This window comes from Cherax quadricarinatus, chromosome 7, assembly GCF_038502225.1.
Source record: "Cherax quadricarinatus isolate ZL_2023a chromosome 7, ASM3850222v1, whole genome shotgun sequence".
NCBI lineage: Eukaryota > Metazoa > Arthropoda > Malacostraca > Decapoda > Parastacidae > Cherax > Cherax quadricarinatus.
Window position 1 is genome coordinate 63,747,016 of NC_091298.1, and position 16,749 is coordinate 63,763,764.

General features: G+C 38.9%; 1 protein-coding gene across 11 annotated transcripts in view; it reads left to right on the forward strand.

The window, feature by feature from the left end:
- LOC128686940 (glutamate receptor ionotropic, delta-1) overlaps positions 1–10,019 on the forward strand; it is a 135,461-nt gene extending 125,442 nt beyond the window's left edge. For 10 of the 11 annotated variants that reach the window (XM_070082621.1, XM_070082622.1, XM_070082620.1 and 7 more), the window contains 3 exons: positions 7,774–7,932; positions 8,195–8,344; positions 8,788–10,019. In XM_070082621.1, coding sequence (XP_069938722.1) covers positions 7,774–7,932; positions 8,195–8,344; positions 8,788–8,970 — 492 coding nt within the window. In that variant the 3' untranslated portion in view covers positions 8,971–10,019. The remainder of the gene's footprint in view (positions 1–7,773; positions 7,933–8,194; positions 8,345–8,787) is intronic. The other variant, XR_011391698.1, reaches the window with a different exon arrangement.
- Positions 10,020–16,749: the final 6,730 nt, after the last annotated feature.

Here is a 16,749-nt window from a genome sequence, read left to right on the forward strand (position 1 = left end):
GAACACCTAATTCCAAGGGAATCAATTTATTAATTGTGCGTAAACTTTCCTGGTCAAGACACAACACTTTGACATTCCGGACAACACCTTGTGCATCTGGGTACAATGTCAATACTTTGCCCAGAGGCCACAATGTTCGATGTTGTTCAGTGTCAATTAACACAATGTCACCTGGTTGAGTGGTCTGTCGATTTACTGTCTCTGTCGAGCCACAAAAGTGTTCATGTAGTGTAAGAAGATATTCCTTATGGCACACATTAGACCAATGATCAATTACTTTATTTAACATTTTAAATTTATTACACAACACTGCCGCATCATTGTAATCTTCATCACTTTCTTCCGGATTATCTCTATAGACAGAGGCAGCTTCCAATTTCCTTCCACATATTAGGTGAGAAGGTGTTAATACATCTGCATCAGGTGTATCACTCATGTACGAGAGAGGCCTATTATTTATACGATTTTCTGCCTCCACTAACACTGCACGGAATTCTTCCAAATTAATTCTCTTCCGGTGTAGTACTTTGCGGAGACACCTCTTCACTGTGCCTATCAGTCTTTCGTACAGCTTCCCCTGCCAAGGGGCTCTAGGAGTAATAAATTTCCAGGTACACCCTCGCTGGGTTAACAGAGATTGAACATCGTTCCTATTATTTAATTCTATCAAGTGTTGAGCACCTGCTACAAAATTTGTGGCATTATCCGAAATCATCAACCTCGGACAGGATCTCCTAGCTGCAAATTTTCGAAACAGCTGTATAAACTGTTCTGCAGACAAGTCCTGTGCCAATTCTAAATGAACTGCCCTAGTAGCAGTACAGGTGAATAAACAAACATACACTTTCAGTGGAACACCATTTGACGTACCTGTTAAAATTATTGGACCACTATAGTCTACACCTGTTACATCAAATGGTTTCACTAATTGTACACGCTCCTTTGGCAATGGTGGAGGACCTGGGTACATATAGGATCTGGCATCCACATGGCGACATATTACACAAGATTTAATCACCCTTTTTACACTTTGCCGTCCTTGTGGAATCCAGAAAGTTTCCCTAATACAATTTAAGGTATCTTGTACTCCACCATGCATTACATTTTTATGGGCATTTAGAACAATTAAATTTGTTAGATGATGAGTTTTGGGCAGTAAGATAGGGTGTTTAGCATAATCACCCAATTCAGCATTTTGTAACCTACCTCTGCACCTAATTACATTGTTCTCTAAATACAGCCCCAATTTCTCTATTATAGAACCTTTCACAATTTTTCTTTCCATCATCAATTTAATCTCATTTCCATAGATTTCCTCCTGTACCCTCTTTATCCAATATTCAAGAGGATGTGAAAACTTATATGAAATATTTATCTTGTTTAGAAATTTAAACACCAACTTAGTTACATTGATCAGTTTGGGTAAAGAAGAATACCTATTTATATCAATGGATAAAGAAGGACAAACTATTGGAGCGGTGGTCACAGTAATTTCAACAGGAGCAATATACGCCTTTTGTACAAGCCAATTAGTTTTATTTACCAACCAGCTCAGTCCTTTAAACCATGATACAGCATTTACAAATTTAGCATAAGGTAAACCTCGAGACAAGAAATCAGCTGGATTCTCCTCACCAGGTATATGATTAAATGTTAACACATGCTGACCCAAACTATTATACTTCTCCTGCATCTGATTAATTTCAGCGACTCTGTTTTGTACATACACAATTTTACTGTTTCCATTACGAATCCATTGTAAGGATACCTCATTATCAGACCAAATTACAGTGTCGCTAATATTTATCTCCTGCAACTTATTTCTTATATAATTAGCTAATTTGACACCTACATAAATGGCTGTTAATTCCAACTGAGGTAAGGTACGTGATTTAATTGGAGACACTTTAGCCTTAGACATAACAAGAGAAATAACACTATTACATTAAAGATAAGCAACTGCTCCATATGCCAATTTTGAAGCATCACAAAAAATGTGGAGTACATTTTTCCCATTTGGATTGGCCACCTGGCGTGGAAACTCCAACATTGAAATTTTTTCATAATCACCAATTAATTCATCCCACCTGTTAATGAATTCCTCAGGTAGAATTTCATCCCAAGCACATTTAAGTTTCCATGCTTCCTGTATTAATAATTTCCCTCTTATAGTAAGGGGTGACACTAAACCTAGTGGATCAAAACATTTGGAAACTTCAGCAAGCAAAACTCTCTTAGTTAATTTATTGGGCATACTATAATTATTAGGTTTTAACATTAACAAATCTCTCTCAGTATCCCAAGTTAAACACAATACATTACTACATTTTGGCACTTCATCTCCAGGGTAATCTTTACTTATTTTGTCCTTCAATTTGGACGAATTACTATTCCATTCTCTCAGAGGCATATTTGCACTTTGCATTATTTTATTAGCCTCTCCGTAAGTCATTAACAGTTCCTCTTCAATTGACGTCACACCCAGGAAATTGTCCACATAAAATTGTTTGCTAATTACTTTACTCAATGGACTTCCCGTACATTTAAGGTGTGCATTTATCGTCGCTTGAAGTAGGAACGGACTGGATGTAGCACCAAATAATACGCTCCTAAAGCGAAAGGTTTTCAGAGGGCTAAGTGGGTCAATAGGATTCTCAGGCCATAAGAAGCGGGTACAATCCCGGTCAGCCTCTTGTAAACCCACTCTTAGGAAAGCTTTACTTATGTCAGCCGTAAAGGCATAATTTTTCATCCTGAAATTTAATAAGATATCTCCTAATTTTTCCATCAACGACGGACCTGTCATCAGTCATTTAAACTAGGTACATTTTTGTTACTCCTGGCACTACAATTAAACACAATTCTCAGAGGAGTGGTCTTAGAATCCTTCTTCACTCCGTGATGTGGCAAATAGTGACCATAAATTTTGGCTTGCTCAGGAGGTACCTCTTCTATAAATTTATTAATTAACTGCTCATCTATTATATCATTATAGGCAGTTAACAATTCTGGTGTCTTACTCAGTTCGCGGAGCTGAGCCTTTAACTGTCCATATGCCATTCTGTAATTAGTGGGCAATTCTGGATGGTTCAGTCTCCACGGAAGTCGTACCCAGTATTGTCCAGATTCAAATTTTACATCTTTCAGGTATTGCTCCTGAGTAAAAGAATCGTCTGGACTTTCTTCATTTACATTTATTCCAATGCTGTCTAATTCCCACAATTTATGCACTGGCTCAACACCATCCTCTATGGAAGAATTATACTGGGGCACGATTTCATGAGTAAGACACACAGTTATGGTATTTGTAGTTTCCTCTAGTCATGAATTATTATTACGAGGAATCCTTCCATACATTACATGGCCTCCTGCAGTCTTCAAAAGGGTGACACCACATTTCTTTACCATACCCTTTATGAAGGAGGCATAATAGTCACTATCTATCAAAATATTTATTGGGCCTACAGAATCATCACTTACACCAGAAGGTGCTAAATTTACATTATGTGAGAGTATTTCTGTAGCTTTACTAAGCCCTACTGTAGATATTTTCTCTGGAAGTCTATCTACAATTACTGCATTAACACGTTTTTTCTCATTGCCCAACCTGACAGTTACATAAACAGTGTCATACAATTGAGCTCTTTTATCTGAGAGAAAACCAGATATTTTTAAAGTTGTGGGATCTCCCATCTGTACTTTCATACCATTAAGACATTTATGTTTTATGAAAGTACGCTGGGATCCCTGGTCCAATAATACATATACATTTTTTGATTTATGCCTTTTATCATCAATTTTTACCTGTAACACAGGTAAGGCTACTTCAGCAAAACCATCATTATTAACATTAGCAGCAATTTTTACATTAGCCACTGTTGTGTCAGGATTGTTAACATTATCATTATTATCAACATTATCATATAGACCTTTACATATGACTATATGGTGTCTTCCTTTGTGACATTGATAACAGAAGTTTAATTTAGCATAACAATCCTTTACATTGTGATTACCTAAACATCTGATACATCTGTCAAGTTCCTCCAATCTTTCAACTTTATCAGTCCATGAATTGTATGCATTGCAATTCTTAGAAAAATGAGTACCCTTGCAGAAAAGACAATCTCTCTTTTCTCTGACTGGTTTCTTATTAACTGGGCTACTCTTAGGAGGGTACTTATTCTTCTTACCTAGTGGAGAATCATTATTTCTGATTCCTGCTACTTGATATGCACCTATGCAACTCTTTTTAGGAAATGAATTTTGATTATTACTATTGGTATAATTTTTCCTTTTATGAAACTTGACAGATACCTCAGTTATTATGTGTTGCATCTTTAAAATGAGTTAGTTGGCTGGTCTGCAACTGAACAATTAATTCTTGTAAACCTAGTCTTATTTCCTCCAGATCAAAATAACCTTTGTGATATTTATTCGAGAGCCATTCAAGTGTTCTGCAGCTTAATTTATTCTGTACTATGGCACTCAATAACCAGTCTGATTCCTTCAGATTATATTTATTACTTAATGTTTTGAGAGTGCTCTCAAGTTTAACTCTAAACTGCTGTAAACCTTTGTAAGTATGATCTGGAGATTTTAAATTAATAATGATATTCACTAGATCCAACCTACTTTGTTCTATATTACCGTAAGTGACTTTCAATAAGTCAACTGCTTCCTTGTAAGAATCATCTACATTGGGAAAGGCTTGTATCAGTATGTGAGCATCTCCTCTTACCTGTCCTTTGAGGTAAAATAATGTAGTTACACAGGCTAGATCACTCCTGTCATGCACAGCTGCTTTAAAAATTGACCAAAATTCCTCCCAGTTTTCTCCAGGATTAAACACAGGTAAACATAGTTCTGGGAGTTTTGGCAAAGACACATTATTTGTTGGAGCAGACTGATTAACTGCCTGGTTTACACATTTTAATTTATTCAGGCCTGACTTTTATAAGAAAGAATCTTTTCTTCTAATTCATAATACTGATTAATCATAAGATTTATTTCAGTCTTATCTACACAGTTTACTAACAAATCTCCTTCACATTTGTTGTAATATAATTTGTATGAATCATATCTATTACCTAAAGCATCTAAATACAATTTTAAATCATCAGTATTCACAGTGTCTTGATTCATTAATTCCAAACATTTATTGTATGCTTTTGTTACATGACCCTTTCTAGCTTGCAGTGATGCTTTCTTTGCTCTATATTCCATATGTTTGTCTTCTACATTAATTTCCTCATTTTCAGCCATGATGCAATGTATTAAATTCAACTTAATAACACTGATTATGTACTAAATTATGCACTTTATAAAGTTAAATAGTACAACTTACCTTTAAATAAATTCTAGCTACTTGAGCTTAGCAATTACATGTATAATATAAATTTTAAATGTACAATAATACAAACTTGGCTCATCAAAATTAATATTATACAAGTTAATAAATCCTTCCCAGAATTTGGCATAGCAAAATTAATATACACATTAATAATTAGCTACACATGACTTATCAATTACACATACACTGATATAAATCTTGGTCAGAATTGTCTTATCAAATTAATATTATACAATTAATATAAACTTAGCCAGACTTGACTTATCAAAACTAATATTGTAATAATTATAATCCACTACACATTAAGTAAATTTGTGAACTTAACATCCACCTCCTTCTGTCATTTCACATATAATTATTAAGTAATTAACCAATTAATGACTTCACTAATTACCTCCGGTTCAAGAAGGATCAACGGGCAAATTAAATGTGGAAAATTGCATTTATCTGAATGTAACTAATTATGTACATAACAGTAAATGATAAAGATAATTATTATTTATCAATGTTACATAGACAAGTAGGAATTTGGGACACCTAGGTCGCAAAAAATGTCCCCCTTCGATACCTACCACTGTCATACCCACAAGTTGCTCTGGACCTATTAATTAAATGAATTATACATCAGGAATTCTGGTAAATATATAAATTTGTGGACTGTATATTAAAAAATTATCATATATAAACACAATTACATAACAGAAGGAAAATATATCTTACTATCACTCACCAATTTGACTGGATATTAAGTTGTATCATACTCAGAAAAACCTCACTAACTAAATTTACGAAAACACTGGCCAGAATTATACACAAATCTAGAGAGCTTATCTGAGGTTCCTGGAGCTGTCTTGTCCAGTCGTCTGATATCTCAAGTTATGCAGGAATGCATGTCCAACAATTTCGCCTCCTATTTGAGAGGTGTCAGCCCAATTTCAACCTCTAGAGCACAAAAATTCCTTCCCATCACACCAAGGTTGTACACAATTCAAAACCAAGATGGCTAGTCCCCTTCTGCGCAGACGCAGCTTCCCGTTTTCTATGACATAAATATTATTAAATACAGTATGGCCATCTATTTACATATAAATACTGAATTTCTGGAAAATATATACAATATTTTCCACAGGAGGTATATCTTACTGAAGTATAGAATAGTCAGAATATCTTGGGTGAAACAATACAATTGTGCCATCAGTTTTCCAAGTCGAACCGAAACGTGCAGGTTATTTGTGTATTACTGAAGGATAACAAGTGAGAATCAAATACATGATATATACTGAAGGTATAGCTATATGGGAGTACATATTTAAGGCAGATAGCAGAGGACTTGGAAGCCCCCACTGAGGCTGTCTGCTCAGAACTATAGCTACTACCTAGGTTAAGGTCTGTCGTGTATTACATAGGCGCGTGATCAAGGATAGTAAAGCAGAAGGTTCTCTCCTCACTATGTAATTCAGTACTAGTTGTTTCGTATTGAATGTAAAACTAGAGAGAATAACTGGCAGAATGTCATACACTGATGGAATAACTAATGATAAATAAATGTAAGGCAAGGATATATCTAAGACCAAAGAGAGAAAAAGTAACACGTTATCAGTCTTGCTGCTTATAACTGCATTCATTAACTCATATCCATATATACGTTATTATTATTATTAATGTTACAATTATAACCAAGCACTAAACCCACCAAGGTCACACAGCGTTGATCCTTTATATAAACCTTCATAAAGCCATGCGTGTCGTAAGAGGCTACTAAAATTTTGGGGATAAGAGGCTGTACTATACGTAAACAGAAATGTTTCTTCTTTTTCGGGTCACCTGCCCTGTGGGAGACTTCTTCTGTGTTGAAAACAATAATATCCTTTTATATGTGCCATTCACTATGCTAGTATGTGACATATTGAGGTAGTGATCCAGGTTTTTAATGGGTATAAAATCCAGCTCTGGGAACCCACTGTCTGACAGTAGCCTGTCATGAGGAACTTGTCCTGTTTCCTGTCACCCATAACACTTCCACATTCATCTGTGTTAAGAATATTTAGTACATCACCTAACGCATAAATTTTACATTTAGGTAAAACTTCAGATACGTGAAATACTAGTCATCTGGTGTTGAGTACTAGGTATATCGCCCAATTAATAAATAATTAATAATTACAATCCACACATTACGATCTATATATACCCTCCACAGTGATGTTCACGTCACTATAAGATAAATACTAACCAATTTTTTATAATTATATCATTAATGGTTCAAGTCGAACCGAAGCGTCGTAATAAACTTCTCTCTCTCCTATGTGCGGGTAATTATTTGTATATTGTCTCTCTTTGTTCTTTCCTGGAGTAGATGATAGGCTTTAAAACCCATTAACCAGCTATATTGATACTCCACTGGTTCTACACTGTGACAGAGTCTGGCGAAGAACTATGAGCCGCATCAGTCAGTGGAGAGCATCTTTCCGAGGGTGTTGCAAGGTCGCTCTGTCTTCCTACAAAACAGAGCATTTATTGAGTTCATCAGCCTGGCCAGGTTCACTAGAAGAGGCGTCACCAGCATGCGCATCATGAAGGTGGGTGTAGCAAGATGTGTAGGGGGGTGTGACAGGATATTTGTTCTCACTTGATTATGTTTACAGGAGTCGAGTCTTAACTCCTGACATTTCGCAACTGCTTATTTTCTCGCTGTCTCAAGTACACAGTTTCTACATTGAATGATTGGTTATGTGGCTTCAGCAGTAAAGATACCCAAGTGTTGCACATGTGTCTTATTGATCACCTTGACTGTTGTATACCAATGATGCTACTAAGCTACAAGCACAACATTGTGTACAGGAATGCTTCGCACCGTACAGCGTGGCTGCAGCAGTACAACGACACTCACCACTCAAGACCAGGTTTGATAGAGTCATAGGCTGGCTTCAGCACAGTGGACTCGTCAGACAATTCTTCCTCAACTCACTCAGGCTGGCTGCCTCTACTCAGGTGAGCAATGGAATTAGTATAGTAGTTTGATACCTGTAAAAAATGGATACTGAGTCTCACTTGGATTGTCTGTGTAAATAGTTTATGTTGATATTTGTAGCTCATTGCTGGAATAATTTTTTTGTGGGGGGGGGATAGCAGTGAAAATGGGTTGGGCCAATATTTGTTAGTGGGTTTGGGTTTGATAAAGACCTGCCAAGTATGGGCCAGTAGGCCAGCTGCAGTGTTCCTCCTTTATGTTCTTATGTGCTAAACTCTTAAAGGTCGTACTACACCTGAAAGAAATAGGAGGTAATCAGGTTTGACCTGAGGAAGGGAAGAAAAGCTCAATTTCCTCACCATTATCATGACACTACCCTTGCGAATGCCGAATTTTAAAGGCAGTTGTAGAGTGCACTGCAATGTACGTTACTATTCTTCTTTATACCACATTCCTCCATCAGGAGTACAGGCAGACGAAGGAAGGCATAAAAACAGCAGTGGCAGACACTCCTGGTGAGGGCCATGGTGAAGCCACGCCTCTCACCATAGACCACCTCCAGGGAATCTTCTTCATCGTTGCCCTGGGCTGGTTCTCCTCTCTCTTGGTTTTCTCGCTGGAGCTCAAGCTTTCTTATAGAGCTTAGAGCTCTTGTGTTCTTGAGTTGAAAGGCAAGATAGCAAGAATGCAACACGCACTGAGGAGGGATGATAGTAGAGTGAAAGCAGACTAACTACGAGATGGAATGTGAGTGAGTATGAGATGGATGGAAGCTTGCAAGGACCCTTGCTGTTTTACAATTAAGATTTATTATTATGATTATTATAGTTATTATTATTCTTATTATTTTAGTTATTATTATTATTACAATTATTATATATAAAGCACTGAACCAATAAGGGTCATTCAGCGTTACAGAGCAGAGGTAGAATAATTAGAGGCCTGACCGTGTTATTCAATAGGCACATTAGGCACTTCATTTATTATCCAATAGGCACAATAGGCACTTCATTTATTGTCCAATAGGCACAATAGGCACTTCATTTATTATCCAATAGGCACAATAGGCACTTCATTTATTGTCCAATAGGCATTTCATTTATTATCCAATAGGCACAATAGGCACTTCATTTATTGTCCAATAGGCACTTCATTTATTGTCCAATAGGCACAATAGGCACTTCATTTATTGTCCAATAGGCACTTCATTTATTATCCAATAGGCACAATAGGCACTTCATTTATTGTCCAATAGGCATTTCATTTATTATCCAATAGGCACAATAGGCACTTCATTTATTGTCCAATAGGCACAATAGGCACTTCATTTATTATCCAATAGGCACAATAGGCACTTCATTTATTATCCAATAGGCACAATAGGCACTTCATTTATTATCCAATAGGCACATTAGGCACTTCATTTATTATCCAATAGGCACTTCATTTATTGTCCAATAGGCACAATAGGCACTTCATTTATTATCCAATAGGCACTTCATTTATTATCCAATAGGCACAATAGGCACTTCATTTATTATCCAATAGGCACAATAGGCACTTCATTTATTGTCCAATAGGCACAATAGGCACTTCATTTATTATCCAATAGGCACAATAGGCATTCTGAAGTCTACGAATTTTCTTTTACTGTTTTTTTATTTGTATGATAAAGACTAATAAAGATATCTTGAATTCGTTTTTTTTAATTGTGACATTAATTAACCTTAAAGATTTCGAGGCCACAATGAGAGAATAAACTGTATTTTGTGTGACTATTAGTATAGTATATACTGTGTCCACCCTGGGAGGAAAATAAAAATTGAATTGTGTAAATTCTACGGACGTATTATTATTATAATCAAAAAGAAGCGCTAAGCCACAAGGGCTACACAGCGTCTCTACGGACGTAGCCAGCCATGTTTCACTACCATTTATTGTTTCTTTTAGTACTGTTAGTAGCATACAGTAGGAGCATTATTATTATTATTATTGTTATTATTATTATTATTATTATTATTATTATTATTTTTTTTTTTATTAGTATTATTGCTATTGTGTATTATTATTATTGTGCTATTATCATTATTAATATTATTATAGTACTATTATCATTTGTATTATTATTATTATTATTATTATTATTATTATTATTATTATTATTATTGTTGTTGTTGTTGTTGTTGTTGTTGTTGTTGTATTTTTAACACAGCCGTTTCCCAGCTACGCAGATGGTGTGGCCCGGTGGCCTTGTGGCTAAAGCTCCCGCTTCACACACGGAGGGCCCGGGCCGGGTTCGATTCCCGGCGGGTGGAAACATTTCGACACGTTTCCTTACACCTGTTGTCCTGTTCACCTAGCAGCAAATAGGTACCTGGGTGTTAGTCGACTGGTGTGGGTCGCATCCTGGGGGACAAGATTAAGGACCCCAATGGAAATAAGTTAGACAGTCCTCGATGACGCACTGACTTTCTTGGGTTATCCTGGGTGGCTAACCCTCCGGGGTTAAAAATCCGAACAAAATCTTATCTTAACCCAAAGAAGAAAGCACATTCACCAACATTAACTCAATCACCGTCTTCCAGAAGTATACTGGCATCACACTCATGATTACCCTGCAACATAACTCCTCCTTCAGAGTGCAGACACTGCCCTTCCCACCTCCAGGACTCAGTTCCAGCTAACCAGTTTCCATGAAGCCTTTTATGTTACCTTGCTCACATCCCGATATGTCTATTAAAAAATATTTGTTTCCATTCCCTCCTATCTAACACGTTCACACAAGCCTGCTGGATGCTCAAGCCCCTAAAATTCGAAGCCTCTTATACCCCCTCCCTCCAATCATTTCCTGGGACGACTCTTCTTTTTGCCCTCCACCCCAAATTTATACATTTTCTTAGTCAACCTATCTCCATTCTCTCTACATGGCCAAACCACCTCTACAACCCCTTCTCAGCCCTCTAAATTATATCCCTTTGGTGACTCTACATCACCTTTCAATTTCTATCCTGCGAATTCTCCGCATATTCACACCACACATTGCTCTCAAACACGATATCTCCACTACTTTTAGCCTCTTTTTTCACCATAACATTGAACACCCATGCTAGTTCCTTTCTTTTATGCTTCACAATATTTTGTTATATGTAAACTATATTATCTGTATACTGCAGAAAAAGAAATATTTGTATTTATAAAAGTGTTGGTACCACTGAAATAAAATATTATTACTATACTCTGGAATTATTATTTTTATAATCAAGACTAAGCACTAAACCCACCAGGGTCATACAGCACTGTTATACCCTGCTTTTTTTTTTTTGGCCTCCACAAACTTAATTTTTTACAAAGATTCGCGGTACAAGCACCCGGCCCTGGCCTTTTCCAAGAGGTGACCTGGCCTTGGTTCCCAGGAATGGGAATGTCTTGAAGGGCATCACCAGCTGGTAATGCGAGGAAAATTGATGAGCTGCACAGCAGCTGGCGGTGTCGGAAAGGGCCGAGAAAGCAGCCATTACAGGGTCGACTGGAGCCACACACCAGTTTTAGGCCCAGGCCAGAGTGCTGGGGACACTCACTTCATGCTGATTGGTCAATGAAGTTATGGCTGGCCATGGATGGGGCCATTTTTGATGGACTTGAATTTTGTTCTGGAGACTTGGATCACCTGGATCTTTCTGAGCGTGTTATTTACATGCTCTTCCATGTCTTCAACCAGTATTTGATATATGTCAGGGTCGTCAACATCGGTGGTGAACTTTACAGTCCCGTCTTGTAGTCGAGAGTGTAATTCTCTGTAATTCTCTGTCCCGTAGCTCGATCGCTAGTGCTCACACACTGAGGTCCGGAGATCGAATCCCCGGTACGGCTGGAAAACATAAGTATGTGTTTCCATAAGACATCTGCTGTCCATGTACACCCATCCGTATAAAATGGGAATCTGGGTGTTAGTCGACTGGTGTGGGTCGCATCCTGGGACAAAATTAACATAATTTGCAGGAAATGCTCAGTATAACAAGCGGCTTTCTATATAGTAGTATGTCATTGATGTCAGCTATGGTCTGTACACCTTGTACTGGTAGAAATAGATATTATTATTATTATTAATGTGAGGGAGAGCTGTGTAGAGCACCACAGCTGGCCAGCTTGTGTAGCCAGGCCGCTTGAACTTATCATTGGAACGAACTTTCTGGTGGTGAGACAATAACGCTGTTGGAGGTGAGCTTGAGTATGTCAGCAGCAGGTGAACAATCTGGGAAAATGAAACTAGGCATGTTGTTTACCCTGAAGATTCAATGATGACCGTGTTGAAGGATCCTGGTTTCGTCATATTGTGCATACATCATGGACCAGTGGATTTTTGTGGGTTTACTGTCTGTCATGAGAGGTAGCACGTTGCCGGTGGAGGGGCAAGATTGTGTGTCTTAAGTATTTTAGTGGTGTCTGCTTGCAGTTTGGTGATTGTAGCATATGTTGGGGACCTTGTAGTTGTTTTCTCTTCTTGGGTTTTCTTGAATACTTACCGTCTTGTTAGACACTTAGGGTGTGGTGCTCATTCTTGCAGTTCAGGCATTTTGGTGTAGTGGAGGTACAGGACTTGAAATCATGTCCTTCAGTGCCGCAGGTCGAGCAGAATTCTTTTCTATCCGTTTATCCTTGCTGTCTATGTTCACCCAACAGTATAAAATGGGTACCTGGGTGTTAGTGGACTGGTGTGGGTCGCATCCTGGGACAAAACTGACCTAATTTGGGGGAAATGCTCAGCATAACAAGGGACTTTCTATATATTAGTATGTCATTGATGTCAACTATGGTCTGTATACCTTGTACATGTAGTAAATAAAGATATTATTATTAGTGAGTGATCTTAAGCATCAATCCTATACGATACATCCCTCTAGCGCCTGGAACCAATCTTGGGCGGAAAACATTATATACTGAGTCAAAAAAGGAGAATTAGTGTGCACTACCTAGCAGAGTTTACTGCCAGGGGGGAATCATAGGCCTAGTGCCGTGTGCAAAATAATAATAATAGAACTTTTCTTTGTCAGAGGAAAGAAAGTCTCCCTGATAACATTGTGTATAGACAGTGTATAGTGTATACTACAGTGGCTCCCTAGTATATAGATAATAAAGGCTAAAGAGTCATTTGAAAACAGGTGAATTTGTAAATGAAGTGATAAGCCTATAGAGGCAGGTGCCAGAAGTCGCCAGAAACTTACCACAGGTCAGCTGTTTTTAATAATCTTCCTGGCCTGCTAGTGTACTCGCATATAATCTAGTGATACCAGTGAATAGCAGAATACAGTGTTGTAGTAGCAACTAACCAGTATTATAATGGTACTTAGTGGAGTGGAGTGACTTTCATTAGTTTCTTTTTTCTTGAAATACTAGACGTATACGGTGAATTTCATATAACCTGCAGTTACCATGACTCACGAAATCGTGATGACACGATTGCGGGTTCAGTCCCGCCGGTGGTATGGTTGTAGTTACCAGCGGTCGCAATATACACAACGAGAAGCAATTATTACTACAGAAAAAGCGTCTTTCCTCCAAAATTTCCACCAGTCAACTATAGTGATAATATAGCAATTATTGTGGTGGAGACGGAAAAAAACTAGAAAAGAAAGATACAGTGATTGATAAACAAGGGTTGAGGCTCGACCGTTGATTGCTGCCAGTAATCACCGGTTCTTCAACACGCAAGTTATACTTTTGTATCAATCAAATCACATATTACTCGGGCAGATAATTTACACTAGATCCTTCATGTGTTAGCCCAAATCACCGACCAGTATGATTTAAATAAGTCACCCACTGATCAGATCAGACTGGTTCCGAACCCTCGACTGGTCCGAACCCTCGACTGGTCCGAACCCTCGACTGGTCCGAACCCTCGACTGGTCCGAACCCTCGACTGGTCCGAACCCTTGACCGGTTTCAACCGGATTCGTTGGACAATAAAGCAGACTGTAAACGGATGGGGTTGTAGGCGCCCTTATCAAACACAAACAATAAATATGAAATAGGAGCGTACACGGTAAGCTGTCCAATATACAAGTACAGTTAGAAATAGAAACACAAATAGCTAGAGGTTGCTAGTAGAATTACAGTAAATCAACCGTTTAAATCATTATGAAGCTCTGTGTAGTCTGCGGTCAATCAAACAAACGGGCTTCCACATGGATAAATTGTCATTTTTGTGGAAATTGGTGTCACGCCCCTTGTGCAAATATCCAAGAACTAGCTACAAGCAGTATTAAAACAGGGAAGTGTTTTTGGGTATGCCCAAATGAGATAAATCTGTGGACTAATATCACAATGGTATTAAAAGAGGATAACATCAAAGCTGCTTTCATAGACAACCTGGAAGCTTTCTACAACAGATGGGAACATAAAAAGTCTGGGCTAAATGGTACTGCCCTTGATGCTGGCCATGTAGTCAGAAACTAAGTCTGGAGGTGATGTCCTGGTAGTCAGTAAATGTTGGGCTGATAGTGCTGTCCTGGTAGACAGTAATGGTGAAGCTGGAGGTGCTGTCCTGGGAGACAGTAATGGTGAAGCTGGAAGTGCTGTCCTGGGAGACAGTAATGGTGAAGCTGGAGGTGCTGTCCTGGGAGACAGTAATGGTGAAGCTGGAGGTGCTGTCCTGGGAGACAGTAATGGTGAAGCTGGAGGTGCTGTCCTGGGAGACAGTAATGGTGAAGCTGGAGGTGCTGTCCTGGGAGACAGTAATGGTGAAGCTGGAGGTGCTGTCCTGGGAGACAGTAATGGTGAAGCTGGAGGTGCTGTCCTGGTAGACAGTAATGGTGAAGCTGGAGGTGCTGTCCTGGTAGACAGTAATGGTGAAGCTGGAGGTGCTGTCCTGGTAGACAGTAATGGTGAAGCTGGAGGTGCTGTCCTGGGAGACAGTAATGGTGAAGATGGAGGTGCTGTCCTGGTAGACAGTAATGGTGAAGCTGGAGGTGCTGTCCTGGTAGATAGTAATGGTGAAGATGGAGGTGCTGTCCTGGTAGACAGTAATGGTGAAGCTGGAGGTGCTGTCCTGGGAGACAGTAATGGTGAAGCTGGAGGTGCTGTCCTGGGAGACAGTAATGGTGAAGCTGGAGATTTTGTCCAGGTAGTCGGGAATTATACGCAGGAAGGAACGCATATAAATGACCTCATGGGAGACAGGAGCCGTAGTGGGGAAACAAGTGTAGTCAAAGATAAGATAAAACCAATATTGCAAACTAGAAATACCACAGGAAATAGCAAACAAGAGGACTCCACTAGCAATAGTGAGGATATATTACCAAAAACAACTGGTGGGAGCTCCATTGTTGGTGCTAGGGAGGATAGGAATAAGACAGGTAAACATGCACCAACAGGGAATACAGTCACAGAAACCCAAGACAAACGGAAACCAAGCCTGTGCACATACTATGCACTTGGTATCTGCAGACATGGGAAATCTGGAAAAACAGATGGGACGTGCAACTATGACCACCCTAGAAAATGCCGTGCCCATATGACAACAGGAAAATGCAAACTCCCTTCCTGTAAGCTTTTTCACCCTGAAATGTGTACCTCTTCAGTACAGGAAAGACTGTGCTGTAACTTAAATTGCCAGGCACACCATCTAAAGGGGACAAAAAGATACAAAACATCCAGGCCATGGGAAAACCTGAGTAGCCACAGCCACTCAAGAGGGAGAGGTTTTTTAGTGCCAGGAAGGAAAAAAAAAACTGGCAGGAAATGGCAGAAATCGTACACCAAATCCAGTCATTCCTGGAGTGGAGCCACAGTCAATGGCCTCCACTCCAAACCAACAGATACAGATACTAATGCCGGAAAAAAAATCCCCCCCAGTACCAACAATACCACCAGTCCGATGGCATTCTTCTTTGCAAATATACAGGGTCTAAAGCCAGCAACAAACAACAAAATACCTTTCATCCGTGGACTGCTTGCAGAGGCAAAGGCAATGTTCGCGGCTTTCACTGAGACCCACATAAAGGATCACTTGGACAACGAAATATGGATCCCAGGTTACAACCTATACAGATGTGACAGAGTGAACAGGCAAAAGGGGGGGGTGTTGGCCTGTACATTGCAGAGTCACTTGTTTGCACAGAACTGCTTAATGCCTCAAATGTAGTGGAAGTTTTAGCATTAAAGATCGAGAACCAAAACCTAGTCATTGTGGTAGTCTACAAGCCTCCGGATGCAACATCCCAGCAATTCCAGGAACAGCTGTTAAAAATTGACCACTGTCTGGAAAATCTTCCAGCTCCTGCACCCAACATCTTGCTCCTGGGGGATTTCAACTTAAGGCACCTAAAATGGAGGAATATAGCAAATAATATTGTTGCAGTAATAACACCAGGAGGCAACTCTGATGAAAACTCACTCACACGAGCTTTTAAATCTCTGCACAAAA